The sequence below is a fragment of the Haemaphysalis longicornis genome, unplaced genomic scaffold, assembly GCF_048455015.1.
Source record: "Haemaphysalis longicornis isolate Haplotype H1 unplaced genomic scaffold, Haemaphysalis longicornis Haplotype H1 scaffold_3, whole genome shotgun sequence".
NCBI classification, from domain to species: Eukaryota; Metazoa; Arthropoda; class Arachnida; order Ixodida; family Ixodidae; genus Haemaphysalis; species Haemaphysalis longicornis.
In genome coordinates, this window is record NW_027526335.1 from 216,303,620 (window position 1) to 216,314,396 (window position 10,777).

Consider the following 10,777-nt stretch of genomic DNA (forward strand, 5'->3'; position numbering starts at 1 on the left):
AAAGCAAGTTGTTCCAGTCTGTTATCGCACGGAGGAAGAAAGAATATTTGAAAAGGTTGGTTCTGGCAATACAGGCATTAAGTGATTTAGAGTAGCTTGGTCCACTTGTACGGCTTCACGGGGTGAAAATCTTCTCATCCGTTTAACCCTCCGTTTAAGGTGTATGACATTTCGCGTAACCCAGGGCGTTAATTTTTCAGTTTTTTTTTTTGCCGAGGTGGGAATGAAGTTATTCAGACAATGATACACATTTTTTTATTTGCCTTATATATCTGTTACCTCGATACTATTGAAATCGCTAAGCAATAAGTCAAGGTAATCAAGCACACTTTCGTCCCTTGCACGCGAAAAATCCTTTACACACAGCATTTTAGAAACAGGAACGACGCATAGTACCGAAATCACATGAAAAAATTGGCTCAGGCTTAACTCAGTATGCCTGGCTGTGCGTAGCGAGAGGTACGCGGTTAATGTATTTTTATTTAAAGTGTAACGCATTTATTTTTTTAGTCTTGATCCTTTTTATTTTTTCGTTTTGTTTTTCTTATTTCTTTTTTTCTTTTTTATTGCTTTTTGTTCCTTTGTTTTACTTTTCTTTTTTTTACATATACGATGCAACACCGGCTCCTCCTCTGACGTCGTGCGGTGCGCGGTGCGGTGCGGCCACCACGGACACTGGACACAGCGAAACGGCGAGAACGGCCAATGTAGCTCTCGCTACAAAACACACCATTTCGTGGTCAGACATACCAGGATCGACAGATACAGTATAATGTTCAATTGAACGAACAATAAGAATGAAATCAAAGACGGAAGATGAACATCAATTCGTGTTGGTTCAGTGACAATCTGTAGCATCTCATGACTAAGCATAATGTCAAATAAGTACTGAGCACGTGAACCACATACAGGACGGGGATCATTCCAGTTATTGCTGGGTAGATTAAAATATCCAGCTTTAATGATCTTATTGTCACTGTTAAACGTGTTAATATGACCGTGAAGGTTGCTCAAAAATTTAGCAGGAGAGTCTGGTGCGCGATGCACGGCAAAAAGTGACAAAGACCACTCCCAGCAGGAAAGCTTCAAGACGATGCTTTCGTGATCGTCAATCTGACACACAAGCTACGCTGATGTGCTACATTTAACCAAAACATCAATTAACGCCGCTTTTTGGTTCGACGGAAAAAAGAAAGAAAGACGGGTATTGTCTGCGACACGTACATCGCGCAGGGATATATATTCAAGCGCTGTCTGTGTGCGTATACTGACCCAATTTCTGGAAAATTGACTGCTTTGTTATGCAAGGATCAAGATGCGTCCGGTAATTAATCGCGGGGCAACTAACAGTTGTTGAAGGCCCGAATAATAATATTATTACATTTAATGTTTCCAGTCGTACGTAGCACCAAATGTTTTTTTCTTGCTAAAGTGCTTGCGTAAGCATGGTTCTAATAGGCTACATGCGCTCATAACCAAGTCAATTCTCAGACAATTTATTTTCTTTCATTGCCAGATATAGACCTCCCGGTATTTGACTCCGCATTTTTTTGCTTAAAGGGACACTGAAGTGATTTTGTCAAATTTCTGTTTGTGTCTGTATTGCATAGACCGGCTCAAATAAACATACTTTCGATCGTTTATCCAGGCCCTCAAGCAGTGTTTAATTTGTAAAGGTGGAAAGAAGAAAGTACCATGCGCTGTCTACGGCGGCCTCAACTACGGCAGTGACGCGAAATCGACATGAAATGTGACTGGGTCATATCTAAGTTCTAAAAGTTTTCAAGTCTATTTAAAAAAAAATAGAAAACATTCCCTAACCTAACAAAGTATTATTTAAAAAAAACACAGCTCTACCGGGATTCGAACCTGCATTCGTACGCCACCACACCTGCTGCCTTAAACCGTTTGACCACGAAGACAGCTTTGTGAAAGTTATTAGATAGTACAGTATATTAAGCTGAGGACTACCCTTTTATGACGTCTGCGCTGCGCATTTATCGGAATGCAATATTCCGAGCTGCGTAGCTCAGTATTTCTTGGACAAGGCTTGTGCAGCAAGCTTTCCCCTAGCCCCCACACGAACAGGTTATCACCAGCGGCTGCTCTCCTTAGGCTTGAAAAGTGATCGAAAAAGTGCGGTCGTGCTGCAGACTTGTCTGCTAGTTTACCCTGCGCAAAAAAGTGCTTCTCATACATTAATTTTACGCTTTACAATAAAGGCTTCGGCTTATTTTTTTTCCTCATTAACTTAGGCAAGCTTTATCCTACGCAAGCGTACGATTTTTTTGAACAAGCATATGCAGCTTACAACTCCAGTGAAGCGAAGTCAGCGAAGCGTCATAACGTCAAGTTATTTTGACCTCATGTACTTTACTAAGCTTAATACGCTCTAACAAAATAGAGCGACATTCATCAGGGCGCAAGTTTTGTCGCGGCTCAGTTCTCACGCTTTGCGATCGACTCCCGAGTCCTGACGACCTGCCGGCGGTAGGGTACGGCGGTTCGGCCTGTTCGGCGATCGCCGCGCTGTCGGCGCAGTGAAGCCAATCCTTCGACCATTGCCGGTCACAGGAAACGTCGTAAGAAATCGGCTAGGAGGATGCAGAAAGGAGAGCAGCACTTTCGAAATGATTTCTCTACTAAATAAATTCGCGTAAACGCACCCAGAGTGGTCGAAACATGCCCTATGGACTCCAAGCTTTAATCTGCACAAAAAAAGCTCGCAATGTTTACAAATTACTTCAGTGTCCCATCAAAGAATGGCTAATTATCAGTTCCTTATAATACCGGTCACATTTTTCTCAACCATTATTGACCCCTACCAAGTTTACAACCTGAGTACAATATCGCTTTGCGGCTCGATGATCAAATTGTTTTTAAAAAGAGATATACTTAAATCAGTTCACCATTAGAAAAGTTGTGTTCGTTAGTCTTTTCCGCAAATAAACGTTTGTTTAAAGGAAGTGTCTAGCGTTCCGTCCAGACAGAACTAAAGTGAGCAGAATGTGGAGTTCCGTTCAGACGGGCCGAAAACAGCCACATACTTCTGATCGGACGCCGTTACCGTCCTGGCTTTTGACAATGTCTCCTTAAAAAACTGCTTTTGGTATTCAGCTAACGCTTCCGGTTTTGGACGTTAAGGTCTCGGGTTCAAGTCTTGCACACTCCTTTCTTCTCCTTCTTCTTTTTTTTTATTGGGCCGTGGCTAGCGTTCTGTGATAACTTTACTTCACGCAGCTGGCTTTACAATTCCGTTTTCAAACAAGAAGTCGTATCTTCTATCTTTCCAGCCTGGCCCAGGAAATGAGAGAGGCGAGGGGAACCTTTCCAAAGCCATCTAGATAAAAATAATGCCGCAGTCATTATAGTTGGGTAAACCAGATACTCTAGGCTACTGCTGATCAAGGTTTTAAAAAAATGCCACTTCAGTAACGTGCAACCTGCGAATCGCTAAAGAAAGAAAGCAAAGGATGTAATCCGAAGACTTCCACCTATCTGAAAGGCATTGGTCTTTCCCGGGGGCTCTGCCGAGTGGGTTTGCGCTCGCATGGCTTAGTCTGGGTGGCCAGCCATGCAGTTACATTTATGTTCTGGTAAATGCTGAGTAAAAACCACCAAATGCTAAGAAAAGTAACTTTTTTACCCAACTCTGTTATAACAATTATTGGTTATAACAATGACTTTTTGATGGCACTTCAATATTGTTATAAGTGGGTTAGACTGTAATGCTTTTTTCAGGTCTAAGGCACAGTACATACGTGCAGCCCTGGCGATTATATTTTTAATGCTGGCATTTGTGGCCTACTCCCTGCCTTCTCTGCGGTATGTCTGTTCCTTTCTAGCCTCTTACATCGAGCCATCTGTGCGAGTGAAGCCTCAGGAAAAGTGGCCAGGAGGAGGTGGCAGGGAGGGTAGTGGATAGAGGGTGGTGTATGGCTACATGGAAAGGTGAAGCTCGATATGTACACGCACCCAACCGCAATTCCATGCAGCCTGCTTGGCAACCACAATAGGGGGTTTTTGAGAACACTGAGGCTAATGCGCAACGTGATGTAAAATTACCGATCAAAAGAAGAATATGTGGGTGGGAGACAGCCGTATTAAACCGTACACTATTCCCCAGTTCTCTTCCCCCCCCCCCCCCCCCACATGCGCTGTCTGCGGCTGCAGAGCGAGAGTGTGCTCCGACCGGAGCGGCAGATATTGCTGAACATAATCTATTCCCAAAAAGTTATCACGTGGTGGGGTCTGATATGCAAGAAATAAAACTCCAAATAATGAGAGGTGCCACGATTCTCCATTGATGCACGTTGATAAATGTAGCAGCAAAAACAGGGTGTTCTAAGCCAGAAGTTATTAATGCTGTATTGCTCGTTTCACTGAACTTCTTTTTTAACATGCTCTTTCTTGTGATCGCAAAGTATGAGCTCGAGGAACTCGCTCGTTTTAACGACCAAGAGGGGCTTTGTGCATTCTGATGCACTCGGCAGTGCGATTACACGTACCGCCGCTCACTGATTAAATTTTCTTGGGTTTGGCAGTGTACTTATAAATATTTGGATTTCAGATTGCAAAAAATACTAAGGTAACAACTGTACCATCAGTGTGGTTGCGAACTCAACCTTCACCTCAGAAATCCCAAACACTATAGAAATCGGCGGTAAGGTACTCGCACAATCATGACTGTATCAGGTGCTTGTATACTGTGCCAACGTCACTTGTAACTGGCTGTTTAAGTGCAATAGCACAAACAGTGATTGCCATCCCCAGTGTTCTCTTATACATTTATTTGTACCTTCAAGTAAATACATACATGTCCATTTGTTGACCTGTGTAGTATTTATTGCAGCTATTTTTCAAATTTACCCTAATGTGTGGACACTTTTATAATCTTAAAAATTTGTGGGGTTTAAAACGCACCGAAGATGTATGAGGTGCGCCGTAGTGGACTGCGGCGGATTAATTTAGACCACCTGGCGATCTTTAACGTGCGCTGAAATCTCGACACATGGGCGTTTTTTGCTTTTTGCCTCCATCTGAAAACCAGGAGGCTTTTATAAAAGGATGCAGAATTAGACTCTCCATGAAAGGTATGGCTGCATGCCGTTTAGACCAATCAAGTTGTAACTCTCACTCCAAATAATTACTTCAGCTGCTCTTGAACAACTTGCACTGTCATAAAACAAATGCACTCCTACTTCTGAAAAGCCAGGAGGAATAAAGGGCAAATGGCCTGTTTTCTACGATTTCTGCGCACAAATTCATCCTTCATCCAACAGCCATGCTTTAACTGAATAAGATAGTTAAAGCGCTGCTAGGCTCTATGGAAAGAATGTTGTCTTTGGGAGGTGTGACATAAATAGCTAGCATGCATTACAAATGTGAAAGCTACTCAAGCGCCAGTCTATTTGGTTGGCAGCTGGTGGTGTTTTCTCGTAGTAGCACCATAATGGTGCTATCTCTATACCCACAGAAACAAAGGGAAATGCAAATTTAAATTCAGTTTATTTTGCATTTTTTCTATAGATGAAAATACAGGGAAAAGGGGCACACAGATATGTTAGCTACTGACAGGGTTTTATTCGTCTTTACAAGGCAGCGAGTGCAAACAGCTGATGATTAACAGTTGGCCCAACGACAAAGAAATGTGCACAAAGAAGGCCCAGAGTGTACAACAGGACACCCGTACTTGCCAAAACACAGTACGCTATGCTGCGAACCCACATAAATATTCAACACCACTACAGGAAAACAAAAGAACGAGAACATGTCAAAAATACAAAAAAAATATGAAAGCAACTGGAGCTAATATAACTGTATAACAGAAAAACAGTACTTGTCAAATCACAGTATGCTATGCTGCAAACTTACATAATTATTCAACACCACTGCAGGAAAACGAAAGAACGAGAACATGTCAAGGATACAAAAAAATATATATATATGAAAGCAGTATGTAGCTCATAACTGTACAACAGGAAAACCGTACTTGAATAATCACAGTAACTTCGCTGCAAACTCATAGTTATTCATCACTGCAAAACGAGACGAGAATATTTCGAGGACACAAAAAAACAAAAAAAAGAAACATGACAGCAGTATGCAGCTTATAAAGGTGAACTCTTGATTTCTAAGCTAACAAAACATTTTTGTAGTTCAGTTCAGCAAACAATAAGTCCACTGATCTCAGCAAAGGGTGACTAATAGTCCCACCAAAGATACAAATGATGAAAGTCTATTGGTGGTTGGTGCGCGGGAGACGTCAGTGAGGAACTTGAAGGTGCGAGCGACTAAGGCCTTGAAGGAAACGAGAAAGCCGACTCCCTAGCAAGACAAATCAACAGCCGCAGAGAAACGGACCACTCTTACACCCTCCCTCCCTTCATGTCGCTTAATGAAAGGCTATTCACACAAAGACAAGCGAGACAGACTATACCCGAAACCGCTTCACATGTTAGATATATATGCGGATGAAGCAAGAAACCTAACATATATAGTATTGAAGAAAATTAATACAAAATTTCAGGACGCTTACAGGAACCCTGCAACACTATTTTTGACTTTTCCTTAAATCTGAAATGCTTTCAGAACATGGTGAATAACCGAATCCAGTACTAGAGAAGGGGGTCCCAAAGTACCTCAGCCAAAAATTACTGCTATAAACCCATCCGATAACTTACAAACTTGCTCAAAAGATTTTTTTCTCTTTCCCGGTCTTGGTCTTGTTTGCGCGGTATAATTATGTAATTCGAGCGATGCCTCAGCTATTGGCCAGCTTCCTTTCAGTTGCAGCAATAAACACATTCGATAGCCACTTTATCGAAAATCGCAACAAAAGCAAGGCAGAAACACGGAGGCGTATCTACTGCGACGAACAAATCACTCTGTGCTGCTCTGTTCTGGCGATAACAATAGCTTTCACAGTGCTTCCAGGCATACCCGCCATGGTGTCTCAGTGGCTGAGGCGTTGTGCTGCCAAGCTGAAGGTCGCGGCTTCGATCCCGGCCGTGGCGGCCGCTTTTCTGAGGGGGGCAAAAAACAAAAACGCCCATGTGTCGAGATTTCGGCGCACGTTAAAGATCCCAAGGTGGTCGAAATTAATCCATAGCCCTCCACTACGGCGCACCTCATAGCCCAGGTGTAGCTTCGGCGCGTGAAACCCCAAATTTCAATTTGCTTCCAGGCATGAAGAAACGAGTGAAAGCATTTACCAGAAGTCTTGCAGAGTCCCTTTAAGCTTCACCTTTAACCATAGAACATGAAGGCCCGAAAATGAGGCACTACCAGGTCTTAACATAGTGCACACCGATTCATGAGCATACAGAATGAAGGATTGGCAAGCAGGCATAGGCATTACCACGAGGGTACAGGAAGCACTTAGCCTTGATGTCGCTAAGCTTGTATACAACACTGTGTGCAGATAAACTGCTTACCATCACCACACCAAGCAAACTTGACCGGCACGGGTAAGTGTACAGGTCTTGCACAATGCGGAAGTGCCGCCCAACAATATACAGTTTTCTGTCATGGCTCAGAATGTTGTCCACAACAACAGACTCATCTGTGGTGAGCAGCACACAGTTGTCCCCTTGAGCGGTCTTGATTGTGTGCCCATGAAAAACAACCTCGGAAAACTGCCTTGCATTTATGAAAGCTGCTGGAACGGGGCCTTGCATGTGCTCACGAAAAACGGTTCTCTCAACGTTTGCTTGCCTGCTTTTGCACTTCTCTAGCTCACTCAGCCGCTTGAACACTTGGGCCAGCGGCTTGTTGCCCGAACGAACTTTTCTTTTCAAAATTCCCAAATAATTTTCGAAGGGGAAGCTTGAAAAGGAATCGAGCGGCCCAAAGGCTCGGACATCTTGGGCCAGGTGAATGAGCCCATGCACATTGTACACGTGCACCCCTACTCCATAAAGCTGCTTTGAAGCTGCCTTTTCAACGAAATACTTCAGCAGTTGGTCAGCATATGACAGAAGGTGCTCTGGGCAGTCCCTCATGCAAAGTATACGAATGGCAACATGAAGGGTCATGAAGTGGTTGTACGACTCGTCAGACAACACTCTCTTCAGTACCGACGGACATGCATAAAGAAGAAACAGCCTTGCTTCTGTGGCCTTCCACTTCTCCCCCACATGCAGTGTTCTGAGCTTTCTGCTGAAGTCACATGGAGTGTATGGGTACAGCAGAGCAATCCTGTCACTTATCATGTTTATGTGGGCGTCTGATCGCCGCACAGTCAACGGCCCGGAAGCCCAGTACTTTACAAATCTTCTTACCACACCGAGCAGCACGAGGTGCATGTAGTCAATTGGGAACTGGGTGACCATTCCCAATCCTAGTAGTTCGAATGGAGAGTCCCCAGTGTGGTGCTGCTCCTGCAGTCGAGCGACAAATGAGGCATCGTCTCGAAGAGGTGCCTGGGTGTCGGGAAATGTCAACTTGTTCTCCCATTGACCCTTCTGCGTGCACTTGTCACAGCCATAGTAGGCAGAATGGCCTTTGGTGCAGTTAACAAACACTCTGGCTGGGTAGTCGCACACAACCGCTCGCACGACCACTTGCCACTTCTTTACCAGGTATTCGACACCTTCGTTCAGTGTTTCTTGCATTTCTTGAACAAACTCGTCAAGATAGCCGGTAATGTTGGTTGGCTTCTTCTTCGCACTAAACACTCCAATGGGGAATGGTCCGCCATCTCTAGTCTCGCTCACCACTGCTAGGATTGGCCAGAGCTGCTGGTTGGAGTCGTGAAAAAGGGGTAGGCCATCAACATTCAAAGTTAAATGTAAAACATCTCCGTCAGGCACGAGCAAACCTGAGGATAGGCACTTGGTCAGTGCTGGCTTCAAGCCAAAATGAACGTATTCCCCATTGGCTAACTGCCGAATAGGGCATACCCTCGGTGTTTCCAGAAGCGTCCTGGCGTCAGTAGGGAGGTCTGGATCTTTCTCCTTCAGGATTCGGAGCAATGCATTAAGCGCTGCGTGCGAAATGTTGTGCGACGATGCCCAACCACGCAGCCTGTACGACAGGCTCGTCTTAGTGTAATCGAGAGAATCACGCTCTTCGTCGGAGCTATCTTCCGATATGTCCTCGTCTTCGGATGTATCCCCGTCCACGGATGACATGTCATCCACGCAAGGCAACGCTGTTGGATTGTGCGGAGCCTGCGGTGCTGCAACACACTCAAATACATGCACTTCATCTTCCTGAGCACTTTCAGGGCGGTAGCCACCCGAGTCATGTTCGTGGTCAAGGCCAGAGACTGATCCGGACCGGACGTAGGGCCGATGAATGTCTCTCAACTGGCTGGCGGCACGCGCTTTGGCCCATCGCAGCTCCCGTCGCCGTTCGCTCCCATTGTCGCTGGCTCGAAGCATTGGAGCTAGAAGACACACGAAGTTCACAGCTGAGGTTCAGGCAATGATTTATCCTTACCAAAATCGTCGTTCAAGTCACGGTTCAACAGTACACGTGTACACGAGCGACACGGAAGTCCCGAGGCCTGACACATGATAGACGTGAGCTCCCGCTTCGCTCACGCATCGGAGGCGATGGCTCACGAAACTCACGAAAGAGCAACAGCGCTGACTAAATTTAACTTTACACTGTACACGATAAGCGACACGGAAGATCGGAGGCCTAACACGTACAAACAGAAAGACTACGCCTGTCAGGCGTGAGCTCGCACGTTGAAATGCGCACGAAACAGCAAGTGATGATGATGATGATTAAAGGCCTCCCCTTTGAATCGGGGTGACGGCGTGCGCCATCTAGCCTATCTTAGTAGTTTGAATTTAAGTTTTGTCCCTCAACTCGGCTTTCTTTTTAATTCTGCCCTGCCACTACCCCTGGCTGGGATGTTATTTTATCGACTTCCCTGCTTTTTTTCCACCAATTCTCTAGCCGCTGCTTAGTAATACCTACTGCTGACCAGTTAATGCTTCCATCGATTGCGAAGCCCAGTGCCTCATGAAGTAGGACTTTCTCCCCAATTCTATCCGGCTGAATCTTTTGGCATCCTATTACTATGTGGTCGATTGTTTCTTTATCCCTGTCACATACAACACATGTCTCATCCTGTGACGAATATTTGCTCATGTAAGTTCGAGTTCTCAAGCAGCCAGCCCGCGCCTCAAAGAGCAGCGCACTATCTTTATTGTTGTCATAAAAGTTCTCTTTCCGGATCTCTTTTTTGCTTGCTTTGTAGATTCCCAGCGATCCCTTCTTTTCCATCCTCTCTTTCCACATGAGCTTCTCTGTTTCCTTAACTTGCTTTTTAACTGCCCACCCTTGTTTATTTGCTGCGGTCAAGGTATATTTAGTCGCCAGCTTTCGCGTCCTCTTCTGGAAACAGCGCCACAGCGCTGCTTCAGTCATAGAGAAAGAAATAATTTTTTTATTTCTCTATGCTTCAGTCTCGTTTCTTTTCTTTTTTTTTCTACCACATCTAAGCCAGTTCGATTAGTTCTAAATGATAGAAATTTAAAGCGGGGAAAATAAGTTTTAAAATAATGTGTACAGTATTAATTATCGAAACAGCAATTCATGAGACGAGCGCTGGCCCGTCAGGCTGCCGTTTTTGTTAGAGTCGCTTGTGATTGATGAGATTGACTATATTTGCTTAAACTCGGTAGACGTGGCGAACGGCAGAACTGAAACGCCGCCCCCACTTCTGACACCATGACCATGTGTCCAGACAAGCAGCTGGGAAGGAAAGAGGCTTTATTGAACAACGCGCACGTATTGCGCAACGCGCACGCAAAGTCCT

General features: G+C 44.7%; 1 protein-coding gene across 1 annotated transcript; it reads right to left on the bottom strand.

Moving 5' to 3' along the window:
- Positions 1-5,720: 5,720 nt before the first annotated feature.
- LOC144173702 (uncharacterized) lies at positions 5,721-9,292 on the bottom strand. The gene has a single exon (XM_077702013.1). It carries the CDS (start codon positions 9,132-9,134, stop codon positions 7,314-7,316), a length of 1,821 nt encoding a protein of 606 aa, XP_077558139.1. The 5' UTR covers positions 9,135-9,292; the 3' UTR covers positions 5,721-7,313.
- Between the last annotated feature and the right edge of the window lie 1,485 nt (positions 9,293-10,777).